Here is a 17,887-nt window from a genome sequence, read left to right as displayed (position 1 = left end):
ATTTGTTTTTCTATTTCCCTGTTGAGTAACACTTGAATTGGTTTTAATTTTTGGCTATCTGGACTAATGCTAAAGTCTGACACATGACATATGCTTTTCTTTCTCTTAAATGGTAATTTTTAACAATTTGGTCACTCCCTGATACCTATCATCAGAGGAAAAATCACAATATAAAATGCTAGACAATTATATCTCAAGAAACCTAGAAAAAATAAAATGCTGTAGATATAAAGAGAAGACATGATTAAGTAAATTATAACCTAGGAACTGAATGAAAGGTTATATATCCTTTAAAATTACAACTACTGACTGCACAGAAACAAGAAAAATTATTCAAACTATATGAAGTGAATAAGAAAACAAAATTGTAAGGACACCATAATAATACTTTTTGAACATATTTATTTGTGTGGATAAAGATTTGACACCATCAGGAAGTTCCAGTCAAGATGGCAGAGCAGGTAAACGCTGTGCTTACCATCTCTCATGACCACATCAAAATTACAACTAAACTACAAAACAACCATCACTGAGAATCACCTAAAGTCTTGCTGAACCAAAGCCCTACAACTATAGATATACAGAAGAATCCACCTCGAGACTGGTAGGAGGGGCAGAGATGCGGAACGGGCTGGTCACCTGAGTGTGACCATTAAAAATTGGGAGGGACATCTTGGCTGTGGAGGGCACCCCCGAAGGAGCAAGGGGTTCCAGCACCACACCAGGCTCCCCAGCCCAGAGTTCCAGTGCCAAGGAGAGAAACCCCTATAAATGTTGGTGTGAAAACCAGCAGAGACTTCAGCTGAGAGAGACAGAGGGTGGCTGGAATCCCAGGTCCTCCCCTTAAAGGGACCATGTATGGACTTACTCACCAATGTAATCACTGGCTCTGAGCTCCAGTGCTGGGGCAGTAGCTGGAGAGGCTACAAGGATATACAGGGGGGAACTGAGTGGAATGGCTTCAGGACAGAGGTTGGAGGGGCAGCTTTCTGCCAGACAGAGTCGCTGGTGGAAACCAGTGTTTCTCTGTTGAGCCCTCCCCCTCCCTGGCGTGCAGATGCAGGGGCTGCCATATCTGCGTCTCCATCCAGCTGGCTGACACCATTTGCTCTCCACACCCTGGTGATTCTGAGGCCCCACCCCACCCAACTTTTGGGCACACCCAAATCGCTTTCAGTGAGTTTTTCCCACAAACCACTTGCCTTGGCTCATGCTGCAGACTTTCCTAGGGTCTCAAAAGAGTTTGCAGAACACAGACAAGTGGCATCTGACTTCAGCATGTCCCGTACCGCTGGTTGAGCAGCCCTAAGCCTGGCACTAGTGGCAGCTGTTTCACAGCTTGGCCTCTTGAGGTGCTTTCAAGCATGGTAGAAACAGTGGCCATCTGCATATTGCTTTGTGGCTCCTGCTGGGTAGCCCTGGGTGGAGCATGGACTGCAGCTGAACTTGACCTACAGCAGGTCCCCTCCCAGGTGTCCCTGGGGCTGGATGCCCAGTGGTCAACTTCAAAATGAGATGGAACATCACCCAGCCCCCTCCAAGTATGACACACCCAAGGAGTGGATTGGGCAGGTACAACAACTCTGCTGAGGCAGATCCTGCTCTGTAGGGTCAGCCCTTATACCACAACTCCTCCATTGTAGCCACAGCCAGTCCTCACAGCCAATGAGCCTGAGGGTCAATCCCTCCCATTGATGTGTAAACAGCAACCAAGGCTCACACAACCCACACAAGGGACACACCTGGAGTGTGTGGCTCAGGTGACCAGAAAGACTGCGCGACAGGGCCCCACAGGACACCTACTACATAAGGCCACTCTACTAAGACCAGGAGACATAGCAACCCTACGTAATACATAGAAACAAATACATCACCATTGGTAAAGAGAGGCAAAATATTTCCCAAATAAGAGAAAAAAAAAAAAGCTCCAGAGAAAGAACTAAACAAAATGGAGACAAGCAATTTACCAGATGCAGAGTTCCAAAGAATGGTTATAAGGATGTTCAATGATCTCAGGGAGAATTTCAACAATGAGATGAGAAACACAAAAATGGAGACAGAAAACATGAAAAAGAACCAGTCAGAAATAAAGAATACAATAATGAAAATGTACATTACAGGGAATCAACAGGAGATTAGATGAAGCAGACGATCAAATCAGCAATTTAGAAGATAAGCTAGCATAAAACACCCAATCAGAAAAATATCCAATAAAAGTATCCAAAAATAGTATCCAAAAAAATGAGGAGAGTTAAGGGGCCTCTGGGACAACACTAAGCATGCCAACATACACATCATAGGGGTAGCAGAATGAGAAGAGAGAGAGCAAGGAATTGAAAGCCTATTTGAAAAAATAATGACAGGAAACTTCCCTGACTTGATGAAGGAAATAGATATACAGGCCCAGGAAGTGCAGAGAGTCCCAAACAAGATGAACCAAAGGGGCCACACCAAGATACATCATAATTAAAATGCCAGGGGTTAAAGACAAAGAGAATCTTAAAAGCTGCAAGAGAAAAGCAGTTACTTACCTGCAAGGGAGCGCCCACAAGACTGTCAGCTGATTTCTCAACAGAAACTGTGCAGGCCAGAAGGAATTGGCAGGAAATATTCAAAGTGATGAAAACCAAGGACCTACAACAAAGATTACTCTACACAGCAAAGCTCTCGTTTAGAATCAAAAGACAGATAAAGAAGTTCCCAGACATGAAAAAGCTAAAAGAGTTCATCACCACCAAACCAGTATTACAAGGAATCTTAGAGGGACCTCTCTAAGACAAAAACAAAAACAAAAAGTCAAAAATATGAATAATAAAATAGCAATAACTACATACATATCAACAATTAATTTCAATGTAAATGGATTAAATGTTCCACTCAAAAGACATAGGAGGGCTGAGTGGATAAGAAAACAAGACCTGTACATATGCTGCCTACAAGAGACTCACTTCAGATCAACAGATATACACAGTAAAAGGATGGAAAGATAGTTCAGGAAAATGGAAACAAACAAACGAACAAACAAAAAATGCCGGGGCACCAATACTAATGCCAGACAAAATGGACTTTAAAACAAAGACTATAACAAGAGACGCAGAAGGACTTAGTAACCCAATTTGTGGGTTTTATCTGAAGAAACTCAAAATGCTACTTTGAGGGGGTGTGCTATCATATGTTCTTTGCAGCATTATTTACAATAGCCAAGATATGAAGACAACTTGGGTGTCCCTGCATGGAAGAATGGATAAAGAAGAGGTGGTACTTAGTGGAATATTACTCAGCTGTAAAAAAAGAATGAAATCTTGCCATCTGTGACAACATGGATGGACCTAGAGGGTATTGTGCTGAGTGGAGTAAGTCAGACAACAAAAGACAAATGTCAGATGATTTCACTTATAAGAGTACTCTAAAGAACAATCTAAACAAAAAGTGAAACAGAAACAAACTCATAGATACAGAGAACATTTTGATGGTTGCCAGATGGAAGGGGGGTTGGGGTGGGTAAAAAAGGGGAAGGGATTAAAAAGAACAAATTGACTGTTACGCAGAAGTCATGGGAATGTAGGGTATAGCATAAGGAATATAGTCAGTGATATTTTAATAACTATATATGGTGTCAGATGGGTACTAGATCTATGGGGTGATAGATAGGAGGGTGGTTGGGGGCAGGGTGAAAAAGGTGAAGGGATTAAGAAATACAATTGGTATTCATAAAATTGTCCTGGAGATGTACAGTAAGGCATAGGGAATATAATTAACAATATGGTAAAAACTATGTATATGCCAGGTGTGTCCTACTCAAGGAGATGACTTTGTAGAAAATATATACATTTCTAACGCTATGATATACACCTGAAACTAATATAAAATTATATTGAATGTCAAAAAATAAAATAAAATGGAAAAAAAAGATTTTTAGAAATGTAGAAATGCAAGTGGACAGTGGAATTATTCATTCCACAGTATTTCCTCAGTGCTTACTATGTGCTGTGCACTGTTCCAGGATTGGGGATACACTGGTGAAAAGAGAGGTATGTTCCCTGCTCAAATAGCAAGCAGTGAAGACAACACAGAGATAATTTCTTGTTTTAATGTGGGGAGATGTTTCAAGTAATACATTTGCTGGAAATAGACAGTCGATTTAATGGCCCCTTCTTTGGAAACGTCCCTGCCTCCAGAAATGGGCTGGAGACATTCTGGACTTTTGCTCTTTCTCAGTTGTTACCACACTCAACTGGAACTGATTCCATGTTTGCCCTGACCCCCACCCGTACATCCCTTCCCAACCCCATCGCCCCCTATACCTCACGTTAGATGGGAACTGTCTAAGTTGCCTTCAGCATTTGATTTATGACTGGGTCCCTGTCAAGTCTTGGTGCTCAGTGGGACAGAACTTGGATGAAAACAGAGCGCTTGCTTAGAAAGTCCACTATTGAAATCTACCAGCATTAACTAATATCACTGCAGCCCTTATCTAGCTTGGCTTTGAACAGCCAGAATTTCTGACCCTTGTATCAAGGTCAGGGACTCAAGTTAGGCCTGGGCTTGGAGGCTTTACCGACAGTTGGCTTCAGGGAAAGGAGGGAAGGTTTTGTGCATGACATTTCCCAAGCGTTTACTGGATTGTGTCAGAGCTGGTCTCCAGGGCCCACCCACACCTCATTATAAAAGTCACTGTACCCACCAGCTACCAGTGCCACCTGGGCCTGGGTACCTCCTAGTCTTGGCATGGCGCTGTCCTGGGCCTTGGCAGTCCTGAGCCTCCTTCCTCTACTGAATGCCCAGAGCTCATCGTGTGTCAATTTCACGGTGCCTATCACCAATGCCTCCCTGGACCAGGTGGGTGCTTGGGCCCCAGAGCACTGTGGGCAGGTGTTTCTCTCTCTGGGCTTCGCTTCGCCCTGCTGGCTTATGCACAACGTCCTCACCTGACTCTGCTCTTTTCTCTTGGGTCCTGGGGTCAAGTTCTGTCCAACCTCCAGAGGCATTCTTCTGCCTCCAATCTCGGAAGCCCCATTGCGAGGCTCCTCATCAGAGGCAGTGTTGTACTGGGCAAGAAGGGGTGGCCGGGGCATGGGGGTGATGCCTGACCCTCAGCGTGAGCTCCCGCATGCCCACTCCTCAATGGAGGGCTCAGTCTTCTGATTCGCAAATGGTGGTTGAGATCTGCCCCACGTCCTCCAAGCTACTCTCAAGGATTCAGCCCAGCCTCCGTGACCAACTCCTGCTTCTCCCCAGATCTCTGGCAAGTGGTTTTATATCGCCTCGGCTTACCGCAGCCCCGAGTATAAGGAGTGGGTTAGCGCATACCAGTCGGCCTTCTTTTACTTTGACTCCAACTACACAGAGGACAAGATACTTATGAGACAGTACTCGACAATGTAAGATCCGGACACACCAGCTCTCCCCTAGCCGGTGCTTCTGGCTTCTACTCCCAGCTGCCAGAGGCCTGGAGCAAGCCCCTCCATCTTCCTGGCTTCGCTTTGTCAACCACGGAATGGGGAGGGGCTGATTCAAGTTGCCACCTGACTCTTACCCCTCCATGACTGTGATTGTCCACTTCTCCTTGACCTTCTTACTGTTTTTCTCCCCTCTTCTGTCTGGCTTTAGTAATCACCAGTGCGTCTATAACTCTTCCCACCTGAAAATCCAGAGGGAAAATGGGACCCTGTCCGGATACGGTGAGCTCTCAGGGGGAGGGCTGCTGTGTGGAATGGTGAGATGGAGGGTGGGCCACCTAAAGGAGGGGACCTGGGGCTAAGGCCTTGAGGGCTTTGGGCACAGAGAACATGGGACAGGCCCATTTCTTATATCTCTGAGGGCCCAGTACCTGCACACTGAAGTAATCAATAACTGCCAACATTTTTGTGCTCTTACTGTGTGCCAGGCGCTGTTTGAAGTGCTTTACATAAATTCACCCACGTAATATTTACAGACAACCTAGGAGGACATTACAGTCATGAGATGAGGAAATGAGGAAACAGAGAGTCACATGGTTCCCCTGAGGTCACACAGCTTGCAATTAGATATAGGATTCAATGTTGGCTCCAGTCCTGTTTCTCTCTCTCAACCACTCTTTATCCTCTGGGAGCTAAGGGTGGCAGACTGTTTCTTGGACCGGCAGTGACTTCCCCATGTCCCCACCATCACCAGAGAGGGTACATAGTAGGAACACACAAATGCCAACATGATTGAACTGACACCACCTAGGAGCCCTGAGGCTCCTCTCCAGATCCCATTTTTCTCATCTGTAAAATGGGCAGAAAGGCCCTGACAGCCACAGTTCATGAGGTTCCTCTGAGACCACTCACATAAGTGCTCAGCGCATGACCTAGTGCACAGTAAGACCTAGGGACACCTGGCCCAGGTGAACCCTGACCTTAACTTATTGGTGTATGGCCCTGGGCACTCCCAGTTTTCTCACCCCTGGAGGAGGGAACCATTGGTCGTCCCCATGGTCTCACCCAGATTCTTTCTCTTCCAGATAACGGCAGAGAACATCTTTGCATCCTGATATTAACCAAGGACCCCAGCATCTTCATGCTTGCTTTTTCCCCAGAAGACAAGCAGAACATGGGCCTCACCTTCTACGGTAGGCAGCCCACCCCCAAACTCCCACCCTACCCAGGCCTCCTCCCCAGACCACTCGCTCCTCGGGCCAGGCCTTCAGACCCTCAGCCTTCCCTGGCCACCCATCAGGACCTGCTGGCATCCTCACCAGCCTGCTTCCTCCTTCTTGCAGCTGATGAGCCCAAGGTGACTCCGGAGCAAATGAGACAGTTCCATGAACAAGTCATATGCATGGGCATGGAAAAGTCCGAAATCGTGTATGTGGATGAGAAACAGGTGAGTGTAAGGAGGAGTGGGCAGTGCCCACCTGAGGGTGCTCTCCCCTTGGGCAGCCCCAGAGGCCCAGAGAGGGAAAGCTGCTAGCCAGGGCTGCACAGTGAGGCAGGAGATCCTGCTTTTACGCGCCCGCATCAGTGCAGGGACAGCTGAGCTTCACCGAGGTGCAGAGGGAGTGAACGAGAGCCCCGGGGGGACACCATTGGGAAATCAGGGAGGACGTATGGAGTAGGTGGGGAGGATTGGGAAAGCCAACAGGAGGGGAACAGTATAGCCACGGTGTGCTGGTAGGGACGTGGGGAAGACACGCACATGGGGAATTATCAGTCACAACGGCCTGTCACACCCAGGCCTCTCACACCGTGTGACAGGGAGCTGGTATTGTGGTTTCCAGTGTCACTCAATCTGCAGCAAGTCCAGGACTGCCATGCCCGTTTTTGCTGTAACTGAGAATTACCTGTTGATCTCAATACTTTTCTTTACCTGTGTTAAGTGGAACGCTTTACTTGGTATTGTCCGATGCAACCATATCTGAATTGACAAAGCTGAGAGCTGGTTACCCCTTTGGGGATATACATGATATACTTTCATGATTATTAAGATAAACATGTCTCCCTGTGTCTGCCCCTGAGATCGTCTCCTGTGATCACCAGTGGCACAGATTGTCCACCCCCCTGGGGCTCCCAGGAACCCTGGGAAAGGGCTTATGAATATACGTACAGGCACTGGAGTCAGTCCGCTGCTGCCTGCCACCTCCAACTACTGGCTGGGGGACCTTGGACAGGACCCATGGCCACTCTGAGCCTTAGGTGCATCATCTGAATATAGTGGTGAGAAATCCAGAGCAACATAGGGGCTTGGCAGGTCATACGTGCCCAGTAAATTCCCTTTGTTCTTAAGGGTTTGAGCCCTTAGAGTTGAGTAAGCTGATGCTCAGAGAGGGAAATGACTTGCCCAAGGACACCCAGCTCAGAAATGGCAGAGCTTGGGTTGGAGCCATGGTTGGGCCAGGGTCACAGTCCAGAACTCATCGTACCCTTATCCCATCATTGTGCTTTCTTCTCCCATTGTCTTCTAGGATCAGTGTGAGGCGCTGCATAAAGAACATGAGGAGAGGAAGAAGGAAAAAGATGCCAAAAGTCCAAAGGAAGGAGGAAAATGAGGGGTCCTCAGAGGACATAGCATTGGGTTAGGATCTCGGGAACTTTTGCGACCTATCCTCAGCCCCCTCTCACCTTTTGTACCTCAATTGCATCAATAAAGCTTACTCATTTGGAACAGGCAGGTTATCATTTGCTCATTACCTTGACACTCATTTATTCATTCACATTAAAGCTTGCTGAGTTGAGCGCTGGCTAACCACTGGATGAGCCCCTGCCCCTGGTTGGAAGAGCCTCTGCTGTAATACCCAGCACACATGCTAGGATGGACAATGGTATGCACTGAGGTGTGTTTGAGCCCAGCATATGAGGAAGTTTCCTTAACAGGGGGGAAGTCTGGGAAGGCTTCCTGGAAGGGGCATCTGAACCAGTCTAGAAAGATTAGGAGCTTGATGGCACCCGCTGTTCCCACTGCAGGCAAAGGATCTGAGAAGACCTGTTTGAGAAACATCGAAGCAGAGGAACCCTAAGTAGGAGTTCAGGTGGATAAGGGGCAGTGAGGACTCAGGTGTGTGGTGCCAGGCATAAAGGACCTTAGTGCAGGCATTACCAGAGCCATCGGAGGGGGAGATTGGGAGGGGCCCGACCGTGGGCAGGAAGACTGGTGCAGAGGCTGCTGTGAGCATCCTGGCAAGAGGTGGGGAACTGGGCCTGTGTGTCTCCATGCAGTGCCCTCAGGGTGCCCGTCCAACACCAAAAGGAGCTTAAGACACCTAGGGGCGAGCTTGGCCGCTAGAAACCAGCAATCTTGCGAATGTGTGTGGAGCCCTCAAGACGCGGCTGTATCTGAGGCAGGCCCACGTAGTGGAATAGAGAGAACTGAGCTCCTGAAGCCAGGAGTCCAGGAAGCAAGGCCGGCCTCCTTCCAGACCCGAGGGCTTCATGATTGACTGTCACGTGAAGGAAGCAGGCCACGTGAGGTGACAGAAAAGTTGGGACTGAATTGTTTGAAAAATTCCCCGTGGGAGTGGCCTAAGCCACCTCGCACGACAGGAGACAGGACCATAACCACAGCTCCGGGTGCCCAGGCCCAAGGCTCACATGCTGACGCCCTCCAGAGTCAGGCTCCAGGGACCCGACTCCGCGTCCTTTGCTCAAAAGTGGAGCCACAGCTGAGCCCAGGGCACTGAGGCTGGGGACACTGTCCTGGTCCCCACCTTGGACTCCTCTCTTTCCATCTTGATGTCTATGGCACAGCCTCTTGGCACCCAGAAGGGTATAGTCCCGGAGGCTTAGCACTTAGAGCCATCTACCCATCTTAGTGTTGCTTTCAGCAAGATGCCATTTTCTCTACTGAGAAGGATCAGCTGGAAAATGAAATGGAAATTAAAATGCCATTTTTCTCCCTGGTGAGCAGGGAGAAGCAAGTGAGATGAGAGGTGGGGAGGATGGACAAAAAAGCCACAGGAACAAGCAGGAGTCAGGGGTGAGGTGGGGGAATCATGGATATTTAGGTAGAGAAAATCAGTAACAGAGTATGGACTTTGGAGTCAGACCATAGTGAATTTGGGCCGAAACCTCAGGCTCCTCAGCAATGAAATGGGGACACAGTGGGAACCAGGAGGGCCGGTGAGTGCATGGTGTTGAGGCGGCAATACATGGCAGCCGTTGTTGTTATTTGCACCTAAAAGGAAGGAATGCAGGCTCCTGCTTTTGCAGACACCCGTTTGCTGTATGTCTCGAAACACCTTTGGCCTCCATAAAATGGGCTTGGCCAGACAGCGTGCTGGCCATACAGAACAGTACCCAACAAAAGTATCAAGGGGCCATCCTGGTGGCTCAGGTGGTAGGAGCTCCGTGCTCCTAACTCCGAAGGCTGCCAGTTGGATTCCCACTTGGGCCAGTGGGCTCTCAACCATAAGGTTGCCAGTATGACTCCCACAAGGGATGGAGGGTTGCGCCCCCTGCAACTAGCAACAGCAACTGGACCTGGAGCTGAGCTGCGCCCTTCACAATTAAGATTGAAAGGACAACTTGTCTTGGAAAAAAGTTATGTTCCCCAATAAAGTCCTGTTCCCATTCCCCAATAAAATCTAAAAAAAAAAAAAAGTATCCAAAAATAGTATCTAAAAAAATGAGGAGAGTTTAAGGGGCCTCTGGGACAACACTAAGCATACCACATACACATCATAGGGGTAGCAGAAAGAGAAGAGAGAGAGCAAGGAATTGAAAGCCTATCAGAAATAATGACAGAAAACTTCCCTGACTTGGTGAAGGAAATCGATATACAGGCCCAGGAAGTGCAGAGAGTCCCAAACAAGATGAACCAAAGGGGCCACACCAAGATACATCATAATTAAATGCCAAAGGTTAAAGACAAAGAGAATCTTAAAAGCTGCAAGAGAAAAGCAGTTACTTACCTGCAAGGGAGCGCCCACAAGACTGTCAGCTGATTTCTCAACAGAAACTGTGCAGGCCAGAAGGCATTGGCAGGAAATATTCAAAGTGATGAAAAGCAAGGACCTACAACAAAGATTACTCTACACAGCAAAGCTCTCGTTTAGAATCAAAAGACAGATAAAGAAGTTCCCAGACATGAAAAAGCTAAAAGAGTTCATCACCACCAAACCAGTATTGCAAGGAATCTTAGAGGGACCTCTCTAAGACAAAACGAAAACAAAAACAAAAGCAAGTAAAAAATATGAATAGTAAAACAGCACTAACTACATAGCAAAACAATTAATTTCAATGTAAATTGATTAAATGTTCCACTCAAAAGATGTAGGAGGGCTGAGTGGATAAGAAAACAAGACCTGTACATATGCTGCCTACAAGAGACTCACTTCAGATCAACAGACATACAGAGTAAAAGGATGGAAAAAGATATTTCATGAAAATGGAAACAAACAAACGAACAAACAAAAAATGCCGGGGCAAAAATACTAATGCCAGACAAAATGGACTTTAAAACAAAGACTATAATAAGAGGCGTAGAAGGACTTAGTAATCCAATTTGTGGGTTTTATCTGAAGAAACTCAAAATGCTACTTTGAGGGGGTGTGCTATCATATGTTCATTGCAGCATTATTTACAATAGCCAAGATATGCACGCAACATGGGTGTCCCTGAGTGGGTGAATGGATAAAGAAGAGGTGGTACTTAGTGGAATATTACTCAGCTGTAAAAAAGAATGAAATCTTGCCATCTGTGACAACGTGGATGGACCTAGAGGGTATTGTGCTGAGTGGAGTAAGTTAGACAGCAAAAGACAAATGTCAGATGATTTCACTTATAAGTGTACTCTAAAGAACAATCTAAACAAAAAGTGAAACAGAAACAAACTCATAGATACAGAGAACATTTTGATGGTTGCCAGATGGAAGGCGGGTTGGGGTGGGTGAAAAGGGGAAGGGATTAAAAAGAACAAATTGACTGTTACGCAGAAGTCATGGGAATGTAGGGTATAGCATAAGGAATATAGTCAGTGATATTTTAATAACTATACATGGTGTCAGATGGGTACTAGATCTATGGGGTGATAGATAGGGTGGCGGTTGGGGGCAGGGTGAAAAAGGTGAAGGGATTAAGAAATACAAATTGGTATTTATAAAATTGTCCTGGAGATGTACAGTAAGTCATAGGGAATATAATTAACAATATGGTAAAAACTATGTATATGCCAGGTGGGTCGTACTCAGGGGGATCTCTTCGTAGAAATTATATACATTTCTAACGCTATGATGTACACCTGAAACTAATATAAAATTATATTGAATATCAAAAACCAAAATAATGGGAAAAAAAGATTTTTAGAAATGTAGAAATGCAAGTGGACAGTGGAATTATTCATTCCACAGTATTTCCTCAGTGCTTACTATGTGCTGTGCACTGTTCCAGGATTGGGGATACACTGGTGAAAAGAGAGGTATGTTCCCTGCTCAAATAGCAAGCAGTGAAGACAACACAGAGATAATTTCCTGTTTTAGATGTGGGGAGATGGTTCAAGTAATACATTTGCTGGAAATAGACAGTCGATTTAATGGCCCCTTCTTTGGAAACGTCCCTGCCTCCAGGAATGGGCTGGAGACATTCTGGACTTTTGCTCTTTCTCAGTTGTTACCACACTCAATTGGAACTGATTCCATGTTTGCCCTGACCCCCACCCGTACATCCCATCCCAACCCCATCGCCCCCTATACCTCACGTTAGATGGGAACTGTCTAAGTTGCCTTCAGCATTTGCTTTATGACTGGGTCCCTGTCAAGTCTTGGTGCTCAGTGGGACAGCACTTGGATGAAAACAGAGCGCTTGCTTAGAAAGTCCACTATTGAAATCTACCAGCATTAACTAATATCACTGCAGCCCTTATCTAGCTTGGCTTTGACAGCCAGAATTTCTGACCCTTGTATCAAGGTCAGGGACTCAAGTTAGGCCTGGGCTTGGAGGCTTTACCGACAGCTGGCTTTGGGGAAAGGAGGGAACGTTTTGTGCATGACATTTCCCAAGCGTTTACTGGCTTGTGTCAGAGCCGGTCTCCAGGGCCCCACCCACACCTCATTATAAAAGTCACTGTACCCACCAGCTACCAGTGCCACCTGGGTCTGGGTACCTCCTAGTCTTGGCATGGCGCTGTCCTGGGCCTTGGCAGTCCTGAGCCTCCTTCCTCTACTGAATGCCCAGAGCTCGTCGTGTGTCAATTTCACGGTGCCTATCACCAATGCCTCCCTGGACCAGGTGGGTGCTTGGGCCCCGGAGCGCTGTGGGCAGGTGTTTCTCTCTCTGGGCTTCGCTTCGCCCTGCTGGCTTATGCACAACGTCCTCACCTGACTCTGCTCTTTTCTCTTGGGTCCTGGGGTCAAGTTCTGTCCAGCCTCCAGAGGCATTCTTCTGCCTCCAATCTCGGAAGCCCCATTGCGAGGCTCCTCATCAGAGGCAGTGTTGTACTGGGCAAGAAGGGGTGGCCAGGGCATGGGGGTGATGCCTGACCCTCAGCGTGAGCTCCCGCATGCCCACTCCTCAATGGAGGGCTCAGTCTTCTGATTCGCAAATGGTGGTTGAGATCTGCCCCACGTCCTCCAAGCTACTCTCAAGGATTCAGCCCAGCCTCCGTGACCAACTCCTGCTTCTCCCCAGATCTCGGGCAAGTGGTTTTTTGTCGCCTGGGCTTACAACAACCCCGAGTATAAGCAGTCAGCTAGCGCGTACCAGTCGGCCTTCTTTTACCTTGACTCCAACTACACGGAGGACACAGTACTGATCAGACAGTACTCGACAATGTAAGATCCGGACACACCAGTTCTCCCCTAGCCAGTGCTTCTGGCTTCTACTCCCAGCTGCCAGAGGCCTGGAGCAAGCCCCTCCATCTTCCTGGCTTCACTTTGTCAACCACGGAATGGGGAGGGGCTGATTCAAGTTGCCACCTGACTCTTACCCCACGATGACTGTGATTGTTCACTTCTCCTTGACCTTCTTACTGTTTTTCTCCCTTCTTCTGTCTGGCTTTAGTAATCACCAGTGCGTCTATAACTCTTCCCACCTGAACATCCAGAGGGAAAATGGGACCCTGTCCAGATACTGTAAGCTCTCAGGGGGAGGGTTGCTGTGTGGAATGGTGAAATGGTGGGTGGTCCACCTAAAGGAGGGGACCTGGGGCTAAGGCCTTGAGGGCTTTGGGCACAGAGAACATGGGACAGGCCCATTTCTTATTATCTCTGAGGGCCCAGTACCTGCACACTGAAGTAATCAATAACTGCCAACATTTTTGTGTTCTTACTGTGTGCCAGGCGCTGTTTGAAGTGCTTTACATAAATTCACCCACTTAATATCTACAAACAACCTAGGAGGACATTACAGTCATGAGATGAGGAAATGAGGAAAGAGAGTCACATGGTTCCCCTGAGGTCACACAGCTTGCAATTAGATCTAGGATTCAATGTTGGCTCCAGTCCTGTTTCTCTCTCTCAACCACTCTTTATCCTCTGGGAGCTAAGGGTGGCAGACTGTTTCTTGGACCGGCAGTGACTTTCCCCATGTCCCCACCATCACCAGAGAGGGTACATAGTAGGAACACACAAATGCCAACATGATTGAACTGACACCACCTAGGAGCCCTGAGGCTCCTCTCCAGATCCCATTTTTCTCATCTGTACAATGGGCAGAAAGGCCCTGACAGCCACAGTTCATGAGGTTCCTCTGAGTCCACTAACATAAGTGCTCAGCACATGGACCAGCGCACAGTAAGAACTAGGGACACGTGACCCAGATGAACCCAGACCTTGACTTATTGGTGTATGGCCCTGGGCACTCCAGGTTTTCTCACCCGTGAGGAGGGAACCACTGGTCGTCCCCATGGTCTCACCCAGATGCTTTCTCTTCCAGATATGGGCAGAGAAAATTTTGCCTACCTGATATTAACCAAGGACCCCAGCATCTTCATGCTTGCTTTTTCCCCAGAAGACAAGCAGAACATGGGCCTCACCTTCTACGGTAGGCAGCCCACCCCCAAACTCCCACCCTACCCAGGCCTAACCCCAGACCACCCTCTCCTTGGGCCGGGCCCTCAGTCCCTCAGCCTTCCCTGGCCTCCCATCGGGACCTGCTGGCATCCTCACCAGCCTGCTTCCTCCTTCTTGCAGCTGATAAGCCCAAGGTGACTCCGGAGCAAATGAGACAGTTCCATGAACACCTCATACACATGGGCATGGAAAAGTCAGAAATCGTGTACATGGATGAGAAACAGGTGAGTGTAAGGAGAAGTGGGCAGTGCCCACCTGAGGGTGCTCTCCCCTTGGGCAGCCCCAGAGGCCCAGAGAGGGAAAGCTGCTAGCCAGGGCTGCACAGTGAGGCAGGAGATCCTGCTTTTACACGCCCGCCTCAGTGCAGGGACAGCTGAGCTTCACAGAGGTGCAGAGGGAGTGAACGAGAGCCCGGGGGGACACCATTGGGAAATCAGGGAGGACGTATGGAGTAGGTGGGGAGGATTGGGAAAGCCAACAGGAGGGGAACAGTATAGCCACGGTGTGCTGGTAGGGACGTGGGGAAGACACGCACATGGGGAATTATCAGTCACAACGGCCTGCCACACCCAGGCCTCTCACACCGTGTGACGGGGAGCTGGAATTGTGGTTTCCAGTGTCACTCAATCTGCAGCAAGTCCAGGACTGCCATGACGGTTTTTGCTGTAACTGAGAATTACCTGTTGATCTCAATACTTTTCTTTACCTGTGTTAAGTGGAATGCTTTACTTGGTCTTGTCCAATGCAACCATATCTGAAATCACAGAGCTGAGAGCTGGTTACCCCTTTGAGGATATGCATGATATACTTTCATGATTATTAAGATAAACATGTGTCCCTGTGTCTGCCCCTGAGATCATCTCCTGTGATCACCAGTGGCACAGATCGTCCACCCTCTGGGGCTCCCAGGAACCCCGGGAAAGGGCTTATGAATATACGTACAGGCACTGGAGTCAGTCCGCTGCTGCCTGCCACCTCCAACTACTGGCTGGGGGACCTTGGACAGGACCCATGGCCACTCTGAGCCTTAGGTGCATCATCTGAATATAGTGGTGAGAAATCCAGAGCAACATAGGGGCTTGGCAGGTCATACGTGCCCAGTAAATTCCCCTTGTTCTTAAGGGTTGAGCCCTTAGAGGTGAGTAAGCTGATGCTCAGAGAGGGAAATGACTTGCCCAAGGACACCCAGCTCAGAAATGGCAGAGCTTGGGTTGGAGCCATGGTTGGGCCAGGGTCACAGTCCAGAACTCATCGTACCCTTATCCCATCGTTGTGCTTCCTTCTCCCATTGTCTTCTAGGATCAGTGTGGGCCGCTGCATAAAGAACATGAGGAGAGGAAGAAGGAAAAAGATGCCAAAGGTCCAAAGGAAGAAGGAAAATGAGGGGTCCTCAGAGGACATAGCATTGGGTTAGGAGCTCGGGAACTTTTGCGACCTATCCTCAGCCCCCTCCCAACATTTGTACCTCAGTTGCATCAATAAAGCTTACTCATTTGGAACAGGCAGGTTATCATTTGCTCATTACCTTGACACTCATTTATTCATTCACATTAAAGCCTGCTGAGTTGAGCGCTGGCTAACCACTGGATGAGCCCCTGCCCCTGGTTGGAAGAGCCTCTGCTGTAATACCCAGCACACATGCTAGGATGGACAATGGTATGCACTGAGGTGTGTTTGAGCCCAGCATATGAGGAAGTTTCCTTAACAGGGGGGAAGTCTGGGAAGGCTTCCTGGAAGGGGCATCTGAACCAGTCTAGAAAGATTAGGAGCTTGAGAGCACCTGCTGTTCCCGCTGCAAACGAAGGATCTGAGAAGACCTGTTTGAGAAACATCGAAGCAGAGGAACCCTAAGTAGGAGTTCAGGTGGATAAGGGGCAGTGAGGACTCAGGTGTGTGGTGCCAGGCATAAAGGACCTTAGTGCAGGCATTACCAGAGCCATCGGAGGGGGAGATTGGGAGGGGCCCGACCGTGGGCAGGAAGACTGGTGCAGAGGCTGCTGTGAGCATCCTGGCAAGAGGTGGGGAACTGGGCCTGTGTGTCTCCATGCAGTGCCCTCAGGGTGCCCGTCCAACACCAAAAGGAGCTTAAGACACCTAGGGGCGAGCTTGGCCGCTAGAAACCAGCAATCTTGCGAATGTGTGTGGAGCCCTCAAGACGCGGCTGTATCTGAGGCAGGCCCACGTAGTGGAATAGAGAGAACTGAGCTCCTGAAGCCAGGAGTCCAGGAAGCAAGGCCGGCCTCCTTCCAGACCCGAGGGCTTCATGATTGACTGTCACGTGAAGGAAGCAGGCCACGTGAGGTGACAGAAAAGTTGGGACTGAATTGTTTGAAAAATTCCCCGTGGGAGTGGCCTAAGCCACCTCGCACGACAGGAGACAGGACCATAACCACAGCTCCGGGTGCCCAGGCCCAAGGCTCACATGCTGACGCCCTCCAGAGTCAGGCTCCAGGGACCCGACTCCGCGTCCTTTGCTCAAAAGTGGAGCCACAGCTGAGCCCAGGGCACTGAGGCTGGGGACACTGTCCTGGTCCCCACCTTGGACTCCTCTCTTTCCATCTTGATGTCTATGGCACAGCCTCTTGGCACCCAGAAGGGTATAGTCCCGGAGGCTTAGCACTTAGAGCCATCTACCCATCTTAGTGTTGCTTTCAGCAAGATGCCATTTTCTCTACTGAGACTCTACTGAGAAGGATGAGCTGGAAAATGAAATGGAAATTAAAATGCCATTTTTCTCCCTGGTGAGCAGGGAGAAGCAAGTGAGATGAGAGGTGGGGAAGATGGACGAAAAAGCCACAGGAACAAGCAGGAGTCAGGGGTGAGGTGGGGGAGTCATGGAAATTTAGGTAGAGAAAATCAGTAACAGAGTATGGACTTTGGAGTCAGACCATAGTGAATTTGGGCCGAAACCTCAGGCTCCTCAGCAATGAAATGGGGACACAGTGGGAACCAGGAGGGCTGGTACACCTGAAACTAATATACAATTATATTGAATGTCAAAAAATAAAATAAAATGGAAAAAAAAGATTTTTAGAAATGTAGAAATGCAAGTGGACAGTGGAATTATTCATTCCACAGTATTTCCTCAGTGCTTACTATGTGCTGTGCACTGTTCCAGGATTGGGGATACACTGGTGAAAAGAGAGGTATGTTCCCTGCTCAAATAGCAAGCAGTGAAGACAACACAGAGATAATTTCCTGTTTTAGATGTGGGGAGATGGTTCAAGTAATACATTTGCTGGAAATAGACAGTCGATTTAATGGCCCCTTCTTTGGAAACGTCCCTGCCTCCAGGAATGGGCTGGAGACATTCTGGACTTTTGCTCTTTCTCAGTTGTTACCACACTCAACTGGAACTGATTCCATGTTTGCCCTGACCCCCACCCGTACATCCCTTCCCAACCCCATCGCCCCCTATACCTCACG

At 48.4% G+C, this 17,887-nt stretch overlaps 2 protein-coding genes across 2 annotated transcripts; both read left to right on the top strand.

Moving 5' to 3' along the window:
- Positions 1 to 4,675: 4,675 nt before the first annotated feature.
- LOC141571177 (alpha-1-acid glycoprotein-like) lies at positions 4,676 to 8,128 on the top strand. Its single transcript, XM_074330899.2, has 6 exons — positions 4,676 to 4,839; positions 5,239 to 5,381; positions 5,611 to 5,681; positions 6,485 to 6,592; positions 6,743 to 6,846; positions 7,925 to 8,128. The coding sequence occupies exons 1-6, from the start codon at positions 4,729 to 4,731 to the stop codon at positions 8,006 to 8,008; spliced, it is 621 nt and encodes a 206-aa protein (XP_074187000.1). The 5' UTR covers positions 4,676 to 4,728; the 3' UTR covers positions 8,009 to 8,128.
- Positions 8,129 to 12,518: 4,390 nt separating this feature from the next.
- On the top strand, positions 12,519 to 15,964 carry LOC141571176 (alpha-1-acid glycoprotein 1-like). The gene is made up of 6 exons (XM_088792911.1): positions 12,519 to 12,680; positions 13,080 to 13,222; positions 13,452 to 13,522; positions 14,325 to 14,432; positions 14,582 to 14,685; positions 15,761 to 15,964. Exons 1-6 carry the CDS (start codon positions 12,570 to 12,572, stop codon positions 15,842 to 15,844), a joined length of 621 nt encoding a protein of 206 aa, XP_088649037.1. The 5' UTR covers positions 12,519 to 12,569; the 3' UTR covers positions 15,845 to 15,964.
- The last annotated feature ends 1,923 nt before the right edge of the window (positions 15,965 to 17,887 follow it).

This window comes from Rhinolophus sinicus, chromosome 16, assembly GCF_057876585.1.
Source record: "Rhinolophus sinicus isolate RSI-liver-muscle chromosome 16, RSI-T2T, whole genome shotgun sequence".
In the NCBI taxonomy this organism is placed as follows: domain Eukaryota; kingdom Metazoa; phylum Chordata; class Mammalia; order Chiroptera; family Rhinolophidae; genus Rhinolophus; species Rhinolophus sinicus.
The sequence above is the reverse complement of the archived record's forward strand: the minus strand, read 5'-3'. Positions and strand labels throughout refer to the sequence as shown.

Excerpts from the sequence above, each read along its gene's own strand:
- LOC141571177 (XM_074330899.2), top strand. The coding sequence starts at position 4,729 with ATGGCGCTGTCCTGGGCCTTGGCAGTCCTGAGCCTCCTTCCTCTACTG. Across the intron at positions 5,682-6,484 it reads TGGGACCCTGTCCGGATACG|ATAACGGCAGAGAACATCTT; the intron begins GTGAGCTCTCAG and ends TTTCTCTTCCAG. Across the intron at positions 6,593-6,742 it reads CATGGGCCTCACCTTCTACG|CTGATGAGCCCAAGGTGACT; the intron begins GTAGGCAGCCCA and ends TCCTTCTTGCAG.
- LOC141571176 (XM_088792911.1), top strand. The coding sequence starts at position 12,570 with ATGGCGCTGTCCTGGGCCTTGGCAGTCCTGAGCCTCCTTCCTCTACTG. Across the intron at positions 13,523-14,324 it reads TGGGACCCTGTCCAGATACT|ATATGGGCAGAGAAAATTTT; the intron begins GTAAGCTCTCAG and ends TTTCTCTTCCAG. Across the intron at positions 14,433-14,581 it reads CATGGGCCTCACCTTCTACG|CTGATAAGCCCAAGGTGACT; the intron begins GTAGGCAGCCCA and ends TCCTTCTTGCAG.